The sequence below is a fragment of the Terrapene carolina genome, unplaced genomic scaffold (genome assembly GCF_002925995.2).
Source record: "Terrapene carolina triunguis isolate 2854851 unplaced genomic scaffold, T_m_triunguis-2.0 Scaffold191, whole genome shotgun sequence".
NCBI classification, from domain to species: domain Eukaryota; kingdom Metazoa; phylum Chordata; order Testudines; family Emydidae; genus Terrapene; species Terrapene triunguis.
In genome coordinates, this window is record NW_020664542.1 from 681,664 (window position 1) to 704,532 (window position 22,869).

Genomic DNA, 22,869 nt, shown 5'->3' on the forward strand with positions numbered 1-22,869 from the left:
ATACACCTACTATATAATGTACAGTGCCTGGCGCCATGAGGACCTGGCCAATGGCTGGGGCTGCTAAGTGCTACCATAATACACCTACTATATAATGAACAGCACCTGGTGCTATGGGGACCTGGGCCATGGCTGGGGCTGCTAGGTGCTACCGTAATATACCTACTATATAATGTACAGCACCTGGCGCCATGGGGTCCATGGCTGGGGCTCCTAAGTGCTACAGTTATGCAAATAATATACAACAATAGCAACAGGGGCCATCAGCAAAGCCCTCACTAGTTACAGGGGAGCACAGTGGTGCGTCTTCCCCAGGGGCAATGATGTGGTGACCTCCTGCTTTTGGCAGGGGGAGGGGAGTTAGAGGGTGCAGAGGTGCAGGATGTGAGGCAGCAGATGCTTTCACCTTTTCCCTGCAGAGCCGGCGCTAGCCCATTGGGGGCCCTAAGCAGGAATATTCCCCCCCCCCCATACTAAAACAGGCAAGTTTTTATAATAAAAAGCAAATAGGGGCCCCCTTGAGTTGCTCAGGGCCCTAAGCAATTGCTTGGTCTGCTTATGCCTAGCGCTGGCTCTGTCTCCCTGCCAGCCGCAGACCAGCCAGATCGACCAAGGCAAGCGGGTGATGGCTGCAGTCGCAGCTTCTTGCCAGGAGGGGCCACTCTCTACCTTGCCTGGCAAGCAGGAGGCTGCAGGTGGGACTAGTTCAGCCCTTCGCTGCCTGGCCCCTTCCCTTCCTGGTTCAGACCAGAGCTGGGCGTGGAGCGAGGGGAACCTAGGCAGGCAGTGGGGGCTGAGCTGGCTGCGGGGGGGAGTCCCAGCTCCCTGGCCTCCTCTCTGCCCAGCTGCAGCAACCTCTCCTTCTACCCCCCCTCCAGGGGGCAGATAAATGGGATTTGGGGGCACGGGGCCTGGGGAGGCCTGGTAGAGTGGAGTTTGGAGAGGGAGTGCCTGGGAGGAGGAAGGCCCTTGGGAAAGGAGATTGGAACCAGGGAGAAGGAGGCTCTTGGGGGAGCCTTAGAAGGGGGAGACCTTACAGAGGCTAATGAGGGGAGGCCTTGGGGATGGGAAACAGAGAAAGGGGGACAGGTGACAGAAGACTGGAGGGGAGCAAGGAGGAACCTTGGGGAGAGGGGACTGGCTGCTTACCTGCCCTGAGATGGTAGCAGCCTTTGGCCACTACTGAGCTCACACCACAAACACAAGATGGCCCAGTCCAGGACCAGCCCCCAGAGCCAGCCGCTCCCCCCTCCTTTCCAAAGGGACAGTGAAGGGCGACACAATGACCAAGTCACTCCCGCCGAGGGATCCGAGCTCAAGAGGAGCCGCCGCATCAACTGGCCTGGAGCCCGCTGTGTAGCGTTAGGTCACTGGCAGTGAGCCGGGGGCCTCTGGATGCCTTTCACTGAGATCCTAACCAGGCCCTCCTCAAGCCAGCTCCCTATACAGGATCCTAAAAGGAACAGAAGCGGCTGATTGGCTAATGGAGGTTCTGGGAATCTAGACATCTGGCACAGCTGCCCTTCTTATGACCGGCTCAGTCAGTCACTAAAGCAACGCCCAGAGGTCCCCGCCAGGATCAAGGCCCTTATTCTCTATAGGTTCTTATACCGTGCTCACCACTGTAGCGTCACAGCACTGGGTGCTGCCCAAACCCGTGATAAAGACAGCCCTGCCCCCGACACGTCCAGTGCAGCAAAAGCTGTTCTAGACATGAAACCCGTCACGGTGCGGAGGAGCCAGCCTTTACCCCCACAGTCTGGGATGGCGCGTGGCCTCGCTTCCCGCTCACATCACGCTCACTCCATTGTCACCAGCAACGGAGCTTCTGATTTGTGCAGCAGTAACGGAGAAGAGCCCCAGGCCATCAGCCTGGGCCCTTACAAGGCACCGCACAGTGGGTCATCTCTCATATGGCTATGGCAGAGCAGGGCACAGCCCACTTCTGGACAGGGCATGCAGAGATGGCCTTTAGGCTCCCCCAGCCTGAGCCTACTCTGGGCTGGGCCAGGTCAGTCCTTCTGCAAGCAGCTTGCAGGCTGTTCTAAGTTGTGCTTGCTCCTACTAGCCCCACGGGACACAGGGACTTCCCAGTCACGCCCCTTACATCTGGGGCGACCCTCCCTTGGTCATCATAATCTACCTGTGGTGCAATGAAAAGCTGCTGCACTAGACCTGAGGACCTGGGCCAACCTATCTATGTAACACTGACATGCATGAGGAAGGATGGTCCAGTAGTTAGGACACTAGGCTAGGGCTTGGGGTCAAGTCCCTGCTCTTCCACTGGCTCCCAGTGTGACCTTGGGCAAGTCACCTAGCCTCTCTCTGCTTCCATTCTCACTGTGAACAATGGGGATAAGGGCACTGTCCTACTTCCCAAGGGTGTAGGAGGATCAATACGAGTGTGAGGTGCTCAGATACTCAGGTGATAGAGCCAGGTCAGAGGACATTGATAGGGAAAGGGACGTGGCTAGGAGTATGACTTGTTGGTTCACAGAGGCTCTCAGAATGACTGATTGGGTATCGTCCTGTTCCTCTGAACATTTTGCTTATGGGCGTCATTAGGAAAAATAAAAACCACCTTGTTTTCCTACCAGAGCAATGAGTGAGGCCCTACACCCTGCACCGGGAGGCAACGTAATCCCTCTGATACCCATCCTCTACCCCCAGGTCTGATCCAGCTCTCACCCCAACATCAATCAGGAGGAACTTTCTGAAGTCAGTGGAGTGACACAGGTATCAAGGGAGACCAGAATCAGATCCCATTGTCTATCTAGGTTACTCTCTTGGTACCCAACTACCACAGTGCGGGCTGCCTAGATATGACACTAGAATATAGATCATTAGTTTTATACCTGCCATCCTCAGCCCATTTCAGATGGATCCTCACTGTAGCTCATCAGGTTTGTAGGAGTGCTGACACATCTACTGTATGTAACATCTGGGACCCATCTTCCCTGTTGCACTGACACATCTACTGTATGTAACATCTGGGACCCATCATTAATCTTCTCAGTCACCAGGGGAAATGTAACAAGTCCTGGATACTCATGTGCTTAAGTGAGAGAGTTAAGGGTCACGAGTCCCCTTAATAAAGATCAATGGAAAACATATTGGGAGTTATCCTATGACTCATACTTTAGAGTGTGTGTTATTATTTATTTAGTGCCTACAGTGTTCTAGGCCCCATGCAAACAGGCAAGAAGTTATGGGCCTCTTCTGGAAGAGATTACAATCTGAGCTATGTGTCTGTGAGCTTCGGTGCTTGCAGACAGGTGCTACGGTGCTTGTCTCTTGCCATGGTCCAGATGAGAAGCAACATGAAGCTGAGTCTTTGACATGCCACCAGGCTGCTTATATTGGAAGGAAACTGGAGCCCTGGGATGGAAGATGAGGTGACATCGGGACTCAGGGGCTGAAGTCGTGGCCCGAAAGAAAACAATAGGAAAACACCAATTGACTTCAGTGGGGTCAGATTTCCGGTCTACCAGCTTAGGTACACCTTTGTAAGGTTCCAGCAGGTCTTTTGTGTGCGTGTGTGTGGGAGGCGGGGGGGGGAGGTTGTCTCTTTCTGTCGCATCACTGGAACAACAGCTGAATTAAGTCAAAACATGTGGCATCCTGCAGAATCCAGTATGCTTGGGAGCACTGCTGGTGAATCCCAAAGAAGTTGTGTTGGGGATGACAGAGGGTTAGACGAGATGAGGTAGCACATACCCCAGTATCATATTTTCCATCCACCCCTGCTCTTTAGTTTTAGGAATAATACAGCACACTTAATTTTTCTGCAGGCTCCTTCATGCAGTGCACCACCAGCGAGATAATCACAAGCTCATGAGAACAGGGAAATTAGAAGAGAGGAAATGACTCAAGTGCTTAAAGGGAGCGTTAAAGATGAACGGGGCAGTGCAAGTACCTGTGGTGATACCATAATTTGAGATTGTTACTTCAAGCTAAGTGAAAAATTCTTTCTACATTCTGGGCCAGATCGTCATCCGATGTAAACTGACATATCTCTGTTGATTTTAGTGGATCTACCCCAGTTGAGCATGTGGCCCAACATATTCAGTGAATACAGCCTCCATTTCTGCTGGCAGGACACGTGTGACTTACACCAATTTATTTATTTTGAAAAATTTACCAACTTTTCTTGCACCTCTTTAAAAATTCTTGGTCTTGACTGTGTACTATTCTCTGTAAGCAGCTGAGCTGAGTTAGTCAGCTAAGCCGTGTGTATTGTTTCTCTTCTCAGACTGGAGGAGCATGGGAGCACTTTACAGCACAAATAATTACATTTGCATGCAAATGCAAAATTTGGTTTCCATGAAAATTTACATGAGCTACTTTGAAGTTTGCTTCCCATAAACTTTCACATCATTGAATCTCAGTCATTCAGAGTGAGCACCAACTGGAGCTAGGAATGCCTAAGTCTTTGAGTCCTTGGTCATCCGCTCCCTACAAGAGGGTAGGATCTCACCTTCCATAGGGTTGCTCGCTTCCTGATTAAGAAAGCATCTCTTGATGGTGGCAGTCTGTCAGGACCCTAACAAGGGCAGTCACAACCAAGGGTCAGAGCAGGGTCAAACCTGAGGCTGGGAATAGCAGAGGAGTTCATAATCAGCTTCCAGACCAAGGTGGCTACTAAGGGTCAGAATTCAAGTCAGGCTCCAGGTCAAGAGGTAAAGTCCAAATCGAGGCAAAGTCCAAGCCAGGAGCAGGAATGGTTGTGACAGCTACAGAAATTCCACACTATTGCTTAAATACTTCCTGGAATGCCCTTTGAGTTTATATAGGGTGCGGAGCCAATCGGGAGCCATGAGGCTGCTGCCTGTCAGACTCCTTGAGGCAGGACTTTCCCCGGTCTGTGGACACAGAGAATCATGGGCAATGGAGTGCTAACCAATTGCCGCATGGTGCAGTTAGCGACCTAGAAGCTCTGTAGACTTGGGTTCTAGACCTGCAGGATCATACACAATCTCACGGGCCGTTGCTCAGTCTCTAATTTTCTCTTCTTGGGGAGGATTGTTAAGACAACTTTGGTGTGACACGGCATCCTCTGATTCCCAGATCCCTTTAACTTTGACATTAGACCACTGTGTAGTGCAAAGATGGCTCTAGATTCACCAGCTGATGGTGGGGAAAGGCCAAGTGCCTGTGCTGTTTCACTTCTTTCTATCTGGGGCCTTTCGTTCCATCGCTTGAGAAATTTTGGGCCCCAGCTGCAACAGAAGAAACCACCCTGGAGGGATCTGGTCTCTCTGAGGGGTTCCAGAGGGCTGTTCGGGGTAACTGCTCTCTTGCGGGGTTCCAGGAGGCTGTGTTCTGTCATCCCCATGTGCCCAGGGTGCATCTTAGGCCCCATGGGGAGACAGTGACATGCCTTGGGCTATGATGACACCAGGATTCTGAGGAGAGGCAGTTCTAGGTGTTGTTTTCAGCAGACCCAGGTGGTGTAGTGTCTTTGTTTTCTTAGTATCTGGATGAGATAAGGACATGGCTGAAGCTTAACTAAGGGGAAGGGTGGTCTTGTAGGGCACTCAGGAGATATGGGTTTTCTCCTTGGTTCTATTTCAAGGCCCCAGTGTGTCCAGGGTCACTTCACTTAGGGAAGGATTTCCTGTCCTGATTCCAGCACCTTGCACCTCTTGAGTAGCACAGCGAAGTCAGAATGTAGCCATAGCTGTCCAGTTAGGGATTCCCCCAGCCGTGGGAACTCAGCTAGTGTAAAGCTCCTGCACCAACTGCTGGATTGAAAGTGGTTCCAAGTCTCTGGCCCTGGGCTGGAACAAAGGCCGCTACTTTGCTGCAAGATGCCTTTGCAAAGGCAAAATGTTCATTGGAATCTTGATTTGCAACTATATTCCGACATCTGTCCAGCACATGGCATGGCTCTCAAAGTGCCGTGTGAATCAGTGGCTGGCGAGTTGATTCCTCCAGCCCACGGTGGCTCCCAGACTGCTACAGGGAACAAAGCTTGACCAGTTCTCTTCCAACTACAGAGCATCAATGTGATGGAGCAGTAAGAGATCAGCAGGTCCATCATGTGCTTTGGGCAAGGGGAGCAGTTGGTGCTGCTCGAGTGTCCATCGAAGAAAGGTTCAGACAAATGAAGCACCACGAAAAGACCCATGGGGTTTTTGTAGGAGCTTAGTAAGCTGCTGGTGGACAGGACTCTTGAACAACTGTACGGACCTTGACTGGACGCTGACACCTGGGGAACGTTCAGACATTAGTGATAAAGCCCTCTAGGTTGAATTGGACAACATCTGTCAAATTCTGCAATATGCGAAGCACTCTCCACTCCAGGTTCTCCAGTTCATTCACAAGGCAGAGCTGAAGGACACTTTTCCCGATGTGTGGGTAGCTTTGAGGATTCTGCTCATGCTGCCGGTCACAGTCGCGAATGGTGAGTGCAGCTTTCCGAAGCTCAGGCTCATTAAAACATAACTTTGATCGACGATGGCCGACGAGAGACTGACATCGCTTGCTATTTTATGGCTTGAAAATGCCATTGGCCCGTCTTTGGATCTCTCTGACGCTGTGCTTCAGTTTGCCAGGGCAAAGGTGAGAAAAGCGACCTTATGAACGACAGGACTAGGGTTAACATTCTAAGGCTGTCACCTACAGTAACATTATTTAATACTGGTCCACCCAATGTTGGTGCACAGTTCAATTTCTTGATGTTAATACATTTCAGTTATTCTTAAAATTAAAAAGTTTCTATATGCTTAGAGGAAACATTTTTTTTATTTGCTTATATGTGGCATGAATAAATACAGATCCTCCTGTGCAAATGTATTGCCTTATATGACAGGGATAAATTCTGCATGCAAATTGTGCATCAAAGTCATGAAATGGGCTACAAATCCAATTAAAATATGGCATTCAAAAGTTTAACAAATGGGGGGGAGGCGCTGAAGACGCTCCTCGCCTGGGGCACCATTTGGTCTAGGGCCTGCAGGGCCAGCTCCAGGTTTTTTGCCACGCCAAGCAAAAAAAAAAAAAAAAAAAACGCCGGAGTGCTGCCGCCGAAGCAAAAAAAACCGGCGTGCTGCCCCTTGAAAAGAGCCGCCCGCAAAGGGCCGGAATGCCGCCCCTTGAGAAGTGCCGCCCCAAGCACATGCTTGGAACACTGGTGCCTAGAGCCGGCCCTGAGGGCCAGCCCTGGCTTGGAGAATTCGCCTCTCCCCATGCCCGTTCCAAGTGATTCTTCAGACTCTAGGCTGATCTCTTGTGGTTAAACTCGGCCCACTGGCTTGCCCCTGGTTTTGTGCCCTTTTATGGTACAGAAGTGCTATTATGTGCTGAAAATGCCCAATGGAAAACACACATTCTCATGCAAACAAGGAGAGGAGAATAAGCCCACAAACGCTGCCACGCTTCTCCCCAAAATCAGCTGCTGGGCTGGAGACAGGAGAGGACTTCAGAGATGAGATAGTTCTTCAGTCTTTTCCCAAAGCAGCGACTGGTGGAAGAAGAGCCTTTTGGAGGGAGGAGATCCACCTGTCAGAGCACTTGCATTTTCCAACCCAAGCATTATTTCTGTTAAGATGCGGTCCATCCTCTGAAAAACCTGAGGACCCTTGCTCTAATGGACACAGCTCAGAAGGAAAGTACTCATGGTTGCTTTGTCTGAATCCGAGTCCCTCAAGAGTCCCAGTTCCTTGGCTACTTAATAGCTTCTTCTCAACTCCCCTTCTACTGTGCTCCACAACCCCTCCTTATGGCCCATAAATCACATGAACAATACAGAGCTAGCCTTGTCACAAGATAAATTCTGCGCCAGCAGATTGTAAATTGATGTTACATTATCCCTGTTTTATAGACGCCTCTTCTACTTCCGTAGCTTTCTATCCTGTAAACGTTCAGTGGAAGTGACTTTTCTTTTTACCCGTATTCCATCAAATGCGATTTACAGGGAACAATATTGCTCTTAATGGCAAGCTGTCAAATCTCAAACAAATCAAAGGTGAGAGATGAAAATGGAGAGAATTCACAGGCGCTCTTCAGGCCATGCTAATTCCAAAATGATTTTTTCCCCCTTCCATCTGTCATAAAAATGTATATGCTTATGAGAGTTTGATCAGGTGGGGGAGCGTTTTCCCCTTTGCCTACATCAAAGCCTACATACCTGAAAATTCCTAGAAGTCATTCCTTGCGTTTTAATCTCCAGCCATATATATAAAAATAATTATCTCCCCTAAGGGGCCGGGGCTGGAAGAGTCTTTATTGTGATTCCATCAGGTTCCAAAGGGTTCCTGCTAAGGATATCAGAATATAAGGGTGTCTCAGGCAGAAATTAAGAACTTGGAGGCATCTTGCTACAGGGATCACAGCCTCCACCCCACCCCCTCATGACATGGGGTGGCCCTGCAGCACTCTGCCTCAGTTTCTCTGAGGTTTCCAAAAATAATTCACTCACTGCAAAATTCTTTAAAACAAGCTCCCTCCTCCCCGCTCCTGGGGTCTAGTTTATTTAACGTAGCCCAGCTCCCAGAGTGAGCTCCCTTTCACCCACCCTTAAGTTCAGAGTTTCACAGCCCTCCTCCTGGGACTGCGTCGTTTAAGACCTGGCATCCATGGCCTGCAAACTCAGCACTTTAGTGCAGGGTTTCACAGCCCTCTGGGGACCATGTGCTAGCTCAGCATCCCATCACAGCCTATCTGCAGCCATTCATCACCCCCACTTCCCCTTTCTCCCGCAGTCTCTGGGCTAGATAAGGTAGAGACCTGATTGGGTCACATGATCTTCATTTCTCCCACCTGGGGCTGAGACCCATCTCCCTGTAAAGGGCAAGCCAGCGTATGACACACCTGTACTCCAGAGACATATATCCAGCCCCACAACCGGCAGAACAGTTTAGCATGATTTCTTCCTGCACTAAGGTTTGTCCATTGCCCTTTCTTCCTCCTTCCATACTAACTTTCTTCACCTTCAGCAGACATGATTTTCCCTGGGAGGTCGGCAAGGAAAGCTGAGTTACTTTAAATAACCCAAATGTGGGCACGTGGCAGGGCTGGAGGGTCTTTCAGAACCCCAGGCAGGCTCTGAGCATCGGTAGAGACAAAGCATGAGATGGACTATGAGGCTTGAAACAACTGGAGCCTTTCCGGTGACTTCAGTTGGACGTCAGATGGCGGCCACAGTGAGCAAGTTTTGTTAATGTGGCGGCACTTTCCCTCTGTGGGATCTATCTAGCTCGGCCCAGGATGGCTGGTGGTTCAGGTGCTGGCCTAGTGTAACGCCTCCTACGTGTACCTCAGCATGTTTTTGTGTTTTGACTGGGATGATGTGGCTATTAGCTAAAGCTGTGGAGCAGACTCATTAATCTCTCTCTCTCTCTCTCTTTAAGTGGTCTCGGTGCCACTAGATAGGACAGAACACCACACCCAGGAGGTGTGTGGGTTACACTAGCACCTAGAAGACCTAGGTTCAAATCCCAGCTCTGCCACCAGTTCCCTTGGCAAATCACTTTGTCTCTGTGCCTGTTCCCCAGTCCTAGGACGTAACAGGGGTGTTACGAGATGCTAGAGGGATTGGGGCTGCGTGAGTACTACTGACTGACTTGAATGGGAATTCCTTATACCTTGCCTGGGGGAAAAGTAGCTCCCAGGGGTCTTGCTTCTGAGTCCCCATCTCTTGCACCATTAGACTGCATTGCCTGTGTAGCAGAGGGATCGTGACACCAATCCTGCCACTGTGCCAGGAGAGGGAATGCTTGAGATCCCTTCCAACCCAAAGGATTCAGAGGGGGCCAGGGATTAAAATAGCCCCTTCTCCCCTCCTTGTTCAATCTGTGATGGTATCGACCTAGTGAGGTGTATGCCCCTACCTGCTCTGGCTGGACAGAGCTCCGCATGGCTGTTAGGTCCTACCATGCGGTCCGCCACAGCAGGGCTGAACGGCAGCAGCTGCTTTGGGGGAGCCTGCCCAGTGGCGCTTCCAGGAGTGCGTGGACTCAAAACCAGACGAGGGAAGTGGCTGCGACTCTGGAGATTACTGGAGGAGCACTGACACCCTCCCTGGCAGCTCAAATTGCTGCAAAACTACCCGAGGCAACTCCCCCTGTGGAATCAGCCCACTGCCTCTGAAGCGCCCTTCCCCAGTGAGGCTCTGCAGAGAAGCTACCGAAGGGCCCAGCCGTTCCCGTCACGTTCTACTATCGTTCGCGGGAGAAAAACCAAGAGTTTATCTTGATCTTTTAATCCATCGTGGCTCCCTTCCCTCTTTCCCTCACTCTCCTTCTGCAAGCCCAGTAATTATAATTTATAGCACCTGCTTGCTTTGAAACCCTTGGATTCCTTTCATCTGGCAGAGGAACAGACGCAATGCCCATCTGCTTTAGGTAAGAGCTCGCAAACCGCAGAGTCGTTAATTAGACTGACACACGACTGTTCCAGAGTACACATGGCATTCTGCTACCGCACCTATAAACCGCTGGTAACCAGACACCCTGCCAGGAGATCACAACTGGACTGGAACATTACATAAGAGGCTGGCACCTGGTCTGTTTTGTCCAGACATTGCCATCAGGTGTACGTGCTCTTCTCTCTAATCCCTCCCGTTGGGTTTCAGAATGGACCCAAAAGGCAGAGCAAGTCCCCATGAGAAGCAGCCCCTCCGGAGCAGGCAGTTGGGCCGTTTTATAAGGCTCTGGGATTTCATTTCTTTTTAAATCCAAATTCCTCTTTCCATTTGTCTGGCTACTCTTCTTCCAGGGACGTCTTTGCTGACAGCTCGCCAGAGCTCTGTAGGGTTCCTGCTCCCCACAGCAGTAGATGATGGAGGTGATTCTAAAACCGAGCGCCTCTGGCTGAGAGTCATCAGTCGTGGCTGCAGAGTGGTGGAACCTGTAATCAGGGGTGTGCCACGGATCTCAGAACGAGGGGGGATATGGTGTCGGTGGGATGGGAGGGGCAGATGAGGTGGGGGGAACAAGGTGCATTTCCTGCTGCAAGAGACAGCTTTAAAACCACCACCCCTGCAGCAGCACCAATGCAGGATGGCTGCCGGCAGGAGGAAAAGCTGCGTCTCCATCTCCGGCACTGGTTATGACACCCGCTTCCTTAGGCCAGCTTGTCCCCATGGCATAGACAGGATCGAGCATGTCAACACCTGCTGCAAGGAAACGCCCAGCAGGGGTCGGTCATGAATTGTGCACTCCTAAATCAGAGGCAACCACAGCTGAGTGACGCACAATAAATAAAACCCGGCATTTACTGGAGCGGAGTCCCAGCCTCCAGTTTGACTGCAGGGCTGATGTCTAGGGGAGCCAGACCCCACCCCACACACCTATCAATACCCACTAGGCGTGTCAGGCAGTCTAAGATGGGGTAACCTCTGTGCTGAGGAGCTGGAATAGTGTGAGAAGCTGGAGGTTAACGTAGGTTGGGGGCCACTTCTTACCCCTTCCTCTTCACTGCTTTGGCTGCTACATTCCTCCTGCACCCTCTTGGGGGTACTTAAAGGGTGGTATTTTCTCAAGCTCCCCCCACGGCCTTGGACTAGCGGCACGCTTCTGCTAAAATGATCAGCTCTCGACGGGAGGCAGAGCGCTACAGACGCATACACAATCTGCGAGCTGGGAACACGCTGCAGACCCCAGAGGCGCGCTGCTGGCTGTTGCTACGGCCCATTGTACCAAGATTCACCTTGCCCGGCTGGAAATCCTGCCGGCGTTGCTTTCCCGCTCGAGATCACTCTACATTTTGCAGGAGGGAGCTAAGTTGCCTTATCAGAACTGTCACGCTCCAAAAACGAAGAGTGCATCTAAAAACCAGGAAGAAATAGGACAATGGTGCTCCCCCAGTACAGCATGTGTAACCCACACACCTCTGGGGCATGCTGTTCTGTCCCAGCTAGTGGCACCAAGACCACTTAAAGAGAGATTGAGTTTGCTCTATACCTAGTTGGCTTTTAGTTCATGCGGCAGAGGCTCATGCCTCCAGAGATCCCAGGTTTGATCGCACCTGCCGACGACTGCGGTTTACACATGCACAGGGCCCCCTCTGCTTTCAATCCAAATTTGGTCTGTTTCTCCCCATGCCCTCTGTTCTTATGTTTAATGGGGTCCCAAACTTAATTGGGACCATTCGTTTCCGTTCAGTGCTGAGTCCTAAGGACACATGTTGCAAAGGAGCACTCAGGAGCATTCGTTTGAACTCCACATGGCTGGTCAATTCACCAGTGTTCATCCCTTTTGTATTTGCAACATGGCTTTTTGTTCGGGGAGCGGCTGGCCTCCAAGTGAACAGGGCCGGCTTTAGGAAGTGCAGGGCCCAATTCGAACAGTTTCGACGGGGCCCCAGCAGGGATGACTAAAAAAAACACGTAAAAAAATACGTGGGGCTTGTACTCACCGGGCGGCGCTCCTAGTCTTCGGCGGTGGGTCCTTCACTCGCTCCGGGTCTTCAGCAGCACTGAAGGACCTGCTGCCGAAGACCCGGAGTGAGTGAAGGACCCGCCGCCAAAGTGCCGCCGAAGACCCGGAGCGCCGCCGGGTGAGTAAAAATTAAAAAGGAGCCTCTAGCCAGGGAAGGGATTCTCGGCCACTTGCCCCCACCCCGGCAACCCTGCCACTGGGCGTGGGGCCCTCTTAGGCGCGGGGCCCGATTTGGGGGAATTGGTGGAATTGGCCTAAAGCCGGCCCTGCAAGTGAACACCCACAAGGAAATGAGAACAAGGGAATTTATGAATGAACAAGAGTTTTCCTAACTGTTACTTGTTATTTTCCTGTTTAAACAGTTCCAGCTATCCAAACAGAGGGCAGAAACAATACCATGTGACTTAGATGACTGGTCACGAAGCATGAATCAAACTAAACAGCAAACATAGGCAGAAAATTGGTCATCCAGCCAACCCAACAAATACTTGCACAGTCACAAGAAGCCAAAATCCTGATTTCATCCAAAAAACCCAAGCAAATCAAACCCACTGTGAGGCGGGCTTGTCTCTAACCCGAATGTTCTCCAGCATTTTGGAGGAGGCTCCTGTGGATGTTTACATGCGAGTTTCCTCCCTCCGCACCCAACTCTGCTCCGATTTCACATCGGAGTCACTTCATAACGGCTGCCGGGGCAACAGACGGTGATGTCAATGATGCAGCCACCTGCCCAGACTGCAGGAGATTTTTGTTCTAACACATAGAGCTGCAAGAGCGAGAAAACAAACAGCACACACTCGGTTTTTGTCCATGCTCCCCCCACACACTCAAGTTTGCTCCAGTCTGCAAGTCCCGTCAGCTTATGATGTTTTATGGTGTGTTCCCTGATGGCACAGCAGTCAGTTAATAGCCTACGAAGTGCCAGGCAAGCCCCAGAATTCAGGGTGATGAATAGTCACGAAGTGCCATAAAATCCTTTCCCATTTCTGAATGGAAAGACCAGAAGCTCTGGGCAAGGTGAACAAGCCAGGGCTCACATACCCCAACTCGTAATGCTTGGAAGCCACGCTACAATGATCTATGGATGTTCCAATCTGCTTACTATGCCGGTAATAAATACACACGAGCCTCATAAACTTGTGGAAAATTACTCACCGATACTTGAATTACGAAGAGAAAAAAAATCTCTAATGCAGACCTACCTTCTCTTCTTCAGAAATGGCTGTCTCTATGGGGACACGGCTAGAACCCAGGGGCTCATGGCCAGGGGCCAGTTACTTGCATTCAAAGATGTACTGGCAGCAGCAATGAAACCTGAGCAAATCAGCTTAGCTTTATATCTGCCTTAAAACACAATGAAGTTTGCTACAGGGGAACGCTGTTTACTCCACAACCTTTCATCTCTCTCAAATCAGACCCAGTTTATCCTAATGGCCACTCGTCAAACAGAATAGGTGGAATGGGGAGGTCACAGAAGGGTATTTCTGTAGTAATCTTGGCTCTCAGAGGAAAATTGCTGCACGGGAACACACAGAAGATAAGGTCTTTTTTTTATGAGTATAGTATAGAGCAGGGGTCGGCAACCTTTGACATGCGGCTCGCCAGGGTAAGCACCCTGGCGGGCCGGGCCAGTTTGTTTACCTGCCGCGTCCGCAGGTTCGGCCGATCGCGGCTCCCACTGGCCACAGTTCGCCGTCCCAGGCCAATGGGGGCATCGGGAAGCCATGGCCAGCACATCCTTCAGCTCGTGCCGCTTCCTGCTGCCTCCATTGGCTTGGAGCGGCGAACCGTGGCCAGTGGGAGCCGCGATCGGCCGAACCTGCGGACACGGCAGGTAAACAAACTGGCCCGGCCCGCCAGGGTGCTTACCCTGGTGAGCCGCATGTCAAAGGTTGCCGACCCCTGGTATAGAGGAGGAGGGTAGTATCCCTTTAAATAGCTTGTGAATCCTCTAGTGCAGCTCACTGTGTTCTATTGTTTGATGCTACCAAAATCCATCCGGAGCAGCTGCCTGTGTATGTAGCTAGGCCTGGCATGTTACATATCGTTAGTAAACTAATTATCTGGACTCCACTGGGCCCATGTGATTGCTCCATACTATCACTGCTGCGTAAAGAGCAAAAGACACAGCAGTGTCAGCGAGTCAGTGTTTCTCTGATCCCGGCTCCGAGTGGGTTCAGTGGCCGAAGGACCTCAAACCTTTCGGAATAGCCCTCCAAGCTTGGGTTTGCATCCCACAGGCCAATCCAATCCCAGTGAATCCCATGGAGCCAAATACGACCCTGGTGTCAGAGGGGAGCAACTCCAGCAGCTTTGCTGGAGTCACACCAGCCCCCCGGGAACTCTGAAGGTGATCTCCAAGCATTGGCTCAGATGTTGAGCACCAGCTTCGTGGCTTTACGGAGCTGAGCCGGAACCTGGATGCAACCTGATGTGGCCAGTGCTCCTGGTAGGCTCAGGTCAGTCCCACACCACAAAACTAACTGCAACACATCTTCGCCCTGTGCTACTCTCTGCTGTACTCAGAGCATTGCAGGTGTGTGCAGCCGGAATATACCTTCCGTGCTGCCTGAGGTCCCATGTGTGGGAAGCTCCGGCTCACCACTGCCTGCGTGGGTGTAGCTCGAATGCACCTCTGCTTTCAGTGTCATGTTAGTGGACCAGAGCACTGCAAATCTGAGAAGAAGAAGAATATACAAACAGAAGCTCCCCATACCAGCCTGGGAACAGCCTAGCGAGACACTGCTCTGTGCTTGATCTGCAGGGTGGGCTAGGTGAATCGAAAAGCAAACTTTGTGGTGATTCTGTCCTGATGCAATCTAGATAGATGGATGCTGCAGCGCCTAAGCACCCTGTCCTAGTAGAGACCCAGTCTGAGCCTGCTGTGCTGGAGAAACGTGATGGGTCGTACCCCCTGAACTTTAAACAAGTCCCTGCGTTGCTCAGCTTTGTGGAGCTCTCTGCATCCTTTGCATGTGTTACACTGGGGAGGGTTTTCAGCTGCGGGGATTGAACCTGGCACTTCTGCCTCTAAAAGCGTAGAGAGACTTTCTGTTAGCCCAGGCAGGCTCTTCAACATCTGTGTGGCCCGGCCACCACCAGAGGGGGACAGAACACCACACCAGCCGGCTCGCACATGCACTGCAGAGCAGGTCACTCCCCGGGAACGCCGCACTGAGCTCGGAGAAAGGGGAGCTGTCGAGCCCAGGCACGGGGCGTTGTGCTCGCTGGCTGCCCAGCTGCCCTCTGGGTAGATGTCTGCCCCTGGTGGGGTGTTGAGCAGGGGTCTGCCTGCGTTAGGCCCAGACCGCTGCCCTGGCGAATGCTGCCCGAGAAGGGGCTGCCCCTCCCCCCACAGCCTAATCTTTAATCTTGCTGTAGGATTGGCGTAGAACAGATCACATGGCGCACCTCGCACCCAGGCCTGAGCGCTCCTCCAGCAGATGGGAAGCGTTTCCCCCATTTGACAGATCTGGGGGAGCAGGAGGGGAAGGCAGGAGAGCCAGAGGGAGGAAGGGGGTGATCGTGGGCAGAGTCAGCGACAGCACCAACTACTGGTAGCCATAAACACTTGAAAGCTCTACCGACAGAATTAACATTCTCAGCCTGCTTTAAACCATACAGAGAACGGCGCCCAGCCACAAACCCGCTGGAAAACGTGGAGCATTAAAAACGATCTCACTTTTGTGTGGGGAAAAGAACCTTGACATTTCAGCTCTCTAATTCTTCACCAACCTGGTGGTGGGGGGCGGGGGATGAAAACAGAATGTTTTTACACGGTGAAAAATGCCTGGAAATTACACCATCCATTGGTCACGCTAATAAGGGCTTGTCTACAATTAAAACGCTACCGCGGCACAGCGGCAGCGCTTCAGTGTAGACACAGCCTACGCCGATGGGAGGCGTTCTCCCGTTGCTGTCGTTAATCCACCTCCACAAGAGGCGGTAGATAGGTCGGCGGAAGAATTCTTCCATCTATCTAGTACTGTCTACACTGGGGGTTAGGTCAGCCTAACTACACCGCTTGGGGTGTGTGTGTGGATTTCTAACACCCTTGAGCGATGTAGCTGGGTCAACCTAACATTTTAGTGTAGATGAGGCCAACTGTCAAAGTAGTTACACCTTAAATGCAATGGGAGAGCCAGGCATGGAACCCTGCTGTCCTGGCTCTGAGGCCAGGGCTACCCCTGAAAGTTGTACTAGTACAACTAGTTCAGTTACGGGGGGTAATTTTTTTAACCGATATTGTCAGACCAGTACAAGCCCTAGTGTGGCTGCAGATATGCTGGTATAAAGGTGCCTTTTACTAGTATGGCTTATTCCCCTTCCTGTCTAGGAACCACTATTGGGGTATTAAGCACTTTTATACCAGTCTAGGTGCAGCCACACCAGGGCTCAGGGTTTGTACCTCTATAGTTAAATTGTCGCATGCAAACAAGGCCTGAGTTCCCTACTCAAGCCTGCTAGGCTCTGTGCTGCTCCAGGCTAGACAGTAACTGCAGGGCTAGGGTTGGTTTTTTTTGAGGTTTTTAAGGTCAGGCTCAACAAAGCCCTGGCTGGGATGATTTAGTTGAAGATTGGTCCTGCTCTGAGCAGGGGGTGGGACTAGATATCTCCTGAGGTCCCTTCCAACCCTGAGATTCTATGATTCTATAGCTTGCCTCGTAGAGAGCTTTTTCCAGGGCTCCTGGAAACGTTCACCAGCTGCGGTGGCCTTCTCACATGGGGAGATCTAATTCCAGCAACCCTAACAAGACAGTGGCCCTGCCACAACAGGTGCCCTCCCTCCCCACAAGCCTAGGGACAGTAGCTCACGAGGGGAAAGACAAGGCAGAAGGGACGGAGGAATTAACGACTCCAGCGCTGAGAAGCCGGCAGCTCCCAGTGGGGATCCTTAATGACTTACAGAGACTGGAGGTTTGGAAGATCCCTCATTGCCTCGGCGGGGATCCGTCTGAGCTGGTTGTTCTGCAACATCCTATAATGAGAAAAGAAAAGGCTTTAAAAAAACCAACAGGCTGGAGGCTTCCCCCACTCCCCTGGCTGGGAGACGCAAAGCCTCAAGCCAAAGGGCTGCTCTCTCCAATGCGGGAGGGGGTGGGAGGGAGGCTCGGGGTGCACAGGGTTCCTTGTGGGCTGCAAATAAGTGACCGGCGATCCCGGCGGAGAGTAGCACTAACAGGGAGTCTGCCCTGCGGCTGGGCGGTGTCATTCCCAGCTCAGCGAGACATACCCTCTCTAGCTCTGCTCAGCAGCATTTGTGGCCAGGGTGGTGTGGGCAGCTACCCAAACACAGCCCCATCCGAGATCCTCGGTACATGCCGTCTGCAGAAGAGAAGAATGAGGGGGAATTTGATAGCTGCTTTCAACTACCTGTAAGGGGGTTCCAAAGAGGATGGATCTAGACTGTTCTCAGTGGTACCAGATGAGAGAACAAGGAGTAATGGTCTCAAGTTGCAGTGGGGGAGGTTTAGGTTGGATATTAGGAAAAACTTTTTCACTAGGAGGGTGGTGAAGCACTGGAATGGGTTACCTAGGAAGGTGGTGGAATCTCCTTCCTTAGAGGTTTTTTAAGGTCAGGCTTGACAAAGCCCTGGCTGGGATGATTTAGTTGGGGATTGGTCCTGCTTTGAGCAGGGGGTTGGACTAGATGACCTCCTGAGGTCTCTTCCAACCCTGATATTCTATGATTCTATGATTCTTTATCCGAGTGGCTAGCCCAGACCACTGCCTGAGCTGCCATGGCCACACGGCTACTTTCAGATGGTCGCTCGGGCAGATGTTGACTTGATCTGGGATTTACACCTGCAGCTGAGGTGTAGCGGTCCCCATGGTGATCAAGGATCCTGCAGCAGAGAGACCCATGGGGAACGTGAGAGGTGTTTGATGGGAAAGTTTGGGGTAGGCAGTAGGGTGCATGGGACATTAAAGGGTCCTCTCTTGATCCCCAAGTCTTGATGCAGAGGGAGTGGCCCCACGCTAATAGGGATGGACCCTGGCGTTGTGTATCCTTCTGGAAGCACAGAGCAGGCCTTTCTCGGCCGGCTGGGTTATCTAATTCTTGGTGTTTTTAAGAATAACAAGATTCCACATGGCTACAGACGTTACTGCTATTAATACATTATTAATTATTATTATGAGGACTGTGGAGGGAGCGTTCCCCACCCCAACGTGCTAGCAAGGGGGCTGGGTGAATTTCAACAGCAATGCAGTGTGCAGAAGTGAATGGAGCTGCGGCTGCTGAGGCTGAGGGACCCAGGCACTCTGCAGAGGGCAGGTGAGTTCACACCTGTAGCACTGAACGCAGGGGAGGCGAGGAAGGACTCCAGAAGATACAGAAGCGTGTTCTGAAGATGGGAAAAGACCGCAAAGGTTATGCAGTAACTAAGGGAACAGCTGATTTGCCTTCAGGCTGCTTTGGCGAGAGACAGATGAGGGCTATAACTATCCCATTAGTTCCATGGGATCATTTCGGATTGGCTTTGGTGACCTATACACAGTCACATTGCGAGCCAATAGCAGAACCAGGGATAGAACCTACTGGACTGTGCAGCTTCCCACTGGACATGCTGTCGTGTTCTAAGCAAATGCCCAGCTGGGTAACAGGGATGGGGACCAGTCACAAAGGTCAAACTGGATCTGGCTTTCTGAGGGGAATTAGAGCAGGGGAGTTGGCCCAGCCCATTATAAAGAGAAAGGCCATTTGCAAAATCCATGAGCAGATTGGGGTTTGGATCCCCAAGACCCTGAAGGCCCAGGAGTGTCCAATATTTAGGGTGCCATTTCTGGCAGCGAATATTACAGCTGGGATCAAAAGATTCCCTCCAGCCCTCCTCAACCAAAGCATTGGCAGGGCACTGTCAGGTCAGTGACACGCTGAAGTACAAACATTTGATTGCTGACCCATTGAGTTTGTGGTCCCTGTATTCCCAGCACTGCTAATCCAATGACTTCAAACTCCAAGAGACCATCCCTCCCCCCGACATTAGTTTAAAATCCAGCAGCTTCATCTTTTAACCACATGGTCTGGGGGGGGGGGGTCTGTTATCTGATTTATACTCTTCACGTAAAACATGCTGCCTTGGATGTGCGTGTGCAATGGTTGCGTGTAAACAGTGTGTGTGTGTATGTATGCAATGGGTATGTGCATGCAGTGTGTGTGTGTGTACGCAATGGGTGTGTGCATGCAGTGTGTGTGCATGCAATGGGTGTGTGCATACAGAGCGTGCATGCAGTGTGTAATGGGTGTGTGCATGCATTGTGTGTGCAATAGGAGTGTGCATGCATTGTGTGTGTGTGCAGTGTGCATGCGCAATGGATGTGTGCATGCAGTGTGTGTGCAATGGGAGTGTACATGCAGTGTGTGTGCGCAATGTGTGTGTGCATACAATGTGTGTGTGCAATGGGTGTGTGCATGCAGGGTGTGTGTGCAATGGGTGTGTGCATACAATGTGCGTGCATGCAGTGTGTAATGGGTGTGTGCATGCAGTGCGTGTGCAATGTAAGTTTGCATGTGTGTGGGCATGCACACGAGCGTGTGTGTGTGTGTGTGTGTGTGTGCCTGAGTGTGTGCTTGCACCTCTGTTGTGTGTGCACATGTGTACAGGTGTCAGGATGAGAATTCAGCTAGAAACTCACCAAAGGCCTCTAAACAAATAGGAGGCACCTTGCCCTCCCTCACATCCTGTTCCCCTCCCCCTGGCGCAGGGCCGACTTTAGGATTTATGGGGTCCTCCGCAGGATTATTAAACTGGTGCCCCTATGCCCAACTTGCTCTTAGCAACACAAACATAAGCTTACAGTATTGGAAAAATTGCCACATGCACTTTATTAAAACCAGGTTAAACAAATGAAGCACACACCATATTGCAGATGGACTATACTTGCACTAAAGAAGTAGCGCTATAGAAAAAATTCTGATTTATTGACAGAATGATGCAAATAAGATAATTTTTTAAATTTGTTAACACTTTATTGGAAATTATTACGAAGAGGTATTGAAACAGCCCGGGAGGGACGAGGCAGCAAAGGATACCGAGCCGCCCGGCCCGCCTCATGGCAGTGAAGAGCCACAGTTCCCCGCAGAGACCCCCGTACCCTCTCCCGCACGCAGAATGCGTTGGTGCATTTGGCTCTGTGAATACGGCCCCTGCCTAAGGAGACGGCAGTGTGCACTGGGTGTGCGGGACCTGACCCGCTCTTACGTGCTGTGCCGGTGGTTCCCCAAATTTTCGGGTGCCCTACGAGCCGCGTATGCTGCATAGGCCTAAGGACGGCCCTGCCCAAGCGCTCTCCAGAGCTTCCCCTGGGCACCATGCAATACCCCCGCACAGTTCAGATCTCAGCTCCTGCTGCCCCAGTCCTGATCCCTCCACCCCCAGGATGGCCCGACCGCTGCACACACCGCGGGCTCCCAATCCTGATCCTCCCTCCCTCACAGCAGGCCCCAGGAAGTATCATTATCCCCATTTTACAGAGGGGTAAACCGAGGCACGGAGGGGGGCAGCAAGGATGCCGGCAGCGACTCCGATTTACACTGCTGCAGGCTGAGACCCGAATCTGGTCCCTTTGTGCCCAGCTGGCTGAGAAAATGATCAGGAGAGGGATGGCAAATGGAGGGAGTGTAAGAAGAAAGCAAAGCAGAGGAGCTGGAGAGACGCCTGTGCAGCGGCTGTGGGCCAGGCAGGGCTCTCCTGTGGAACAATGGTTCAAATGAGCGCCAGCGCTGACTGCCAGCCCCGCTGCTTTAAGTAAATAGCCTCTTCAGTTAATAACAGTCATTTGCATTCACACAAGTAAACACTGGCTGGGCTGCACAGGCAGTTTTGGTGGTGCATTGGCAGGCTGGCCTTAAACAGGATGGAGGCGGGGGGTGCGGGCAGGGTGAGAATTCCTCTGCCAACCTAAGTCATGTGCATCTGGGCAGAGTCCTTCCTTCTTTTTAGTATGAACCTCAGCGCCCATGAAAACGAGGGGCCAGATCCTTGACCCTATGGCTCCTCAGCCCTGCCTCAGTGGCACAAACCAGCTGGAATGCTGCCTTAAAGGGGCCTCTATTGATTCCCCCTGGCAGAGGGGGTGTAGAGCCAGAGTAGACGATCACAGAGAGGCCAGGAGGAGTGGGGGGCAGAGTGTCAGATCCTCAAGCTGCACGGTGTTCCATACAGCCTGTTGCAATGGGCATGAAACTTAGAGCAGCCCTGAGGCTGCTCTATGTCTCAGCCCTGGGCCAGTCCAGAATCAAGGGAACAGGGAGGTGGTTTACAGCCACCTTTCCTTCATACCCTTCAGCTGCGCTGATTGTAAAGTAGCAGCTAAAGATGCTGGTAGCTAAAGTGCCAGGATCTGCTATGGGAATTGCAGCTTAACTGATGAGAATGTTTCTGAGCACAGGTTAACTCTTGGTAACTGCATCTTCAAAACGGGTTCCCTAGCACGCTGTTTTCTATCGGACCTCTCATCAGCCCAGGGCCCCAGTGTGCAATAAAGACGCACAGTGCAGGGTGCATGCTCGTATGCGCACACACACTCACTCTCTCTCTCTCTCTCTCTCTCTCTGAGGTAGGCAAAAACTGTAACCTGCTGGGCTTTGTGCCCATAACTCATTCAGGAGACTTTATTTCTGCAGCAAATAAGACCAGCATGCAAAGGGCAGGTGGATGACCCCAAATCTGTGCAGAATGGAAGTAACTTTGAGTCTGAAATGAACAGCATGGCCCATGGGAGATGGATGCTCCCTAGCACGTGGGAGAGCGTGGTTGCTGGGGAAGTGAAACGCACAAGCTGGGATGCCTTTGCCCCTCATATGGTGCTCCAGTTACTACTGTATATGTTCAGCCTCAGGCCTTAGACTGTAACCTCTGTGGCTATGTCTACACTGCAAAAAACAACCCCAGTGGCAGCAAGCCTCAGAGGCCGAGTCTACAGACTCGGGCTGGTGGGTCTTGCACTATGGGACTAAAAAAGGCAGTGTAGATGTTCCGGCTCAGGTTGGCGTGCAGGCTCTGAGACCCGGCGAGGGGGGTGGATCTCAGAACCCAGCGCCAGCCTGACCCAGAATGTCTACACTGTTCTTTTTAGCCCCGTAGCACAAGCCCGAGTCTGTAGACCTGGGCTCTGAGACTCAGGGCCGGCTCTTGGCACCAGCAATACAAGCTGGTGCTTGGGGCGGCACATTTTTAGGGGCGGCATGGCCGGCGCCAGAATGCCGCCCCTAAAAATGTGCCGCGGCCGCCCTAGCTCACCTCCGCTGCCGCTCGCGCGCCGCTTCTCCCCCTCCCTCCCAGGCTCTCAAGGCTGGGAGGGAGGGGGAGCAGCGGCGCGCGAAACGGCTGTTTCGCGGGCCGTGGCCGCTCGGGATCTCCCCCTCCCTCCCAGGTTTGAGAGCCTGGGAGGGAGGGGGAGACTCCGAGTGGCCGTGGCGCGGGCGCCGCTTCTCCCCCTCCCTCCCAGGCTCTCAAACCTGGGAGGGAGGGGGAGATCCCGG

The 22,869-nt window shown here is 52.0% G+C and overlaps 1 protein-coding gene across 1 annotated transcript in view; it reads right to left on the minus strand.

The window, feature by feature from the left end:
- The window catches only part of LGR6 (leucine rich repeat containing G protein-coupled receptor 6), a 154,054-nt gene that overhangs the window by 28,118 nt on the left and 103,067 nt on the right, over positions 1–22,869 (minus strand). Inside the window, exon 4 of the mRNA XM_026654358.1 lies at positions 17,290–17,361. Coding sequence (XP_026510143.1) covers positions 17,290–17,361 — 72 coding nt within the window. The remainder of the gene's footprint in view (positions 1–17,289; positions 17,362–22,869) is intronic.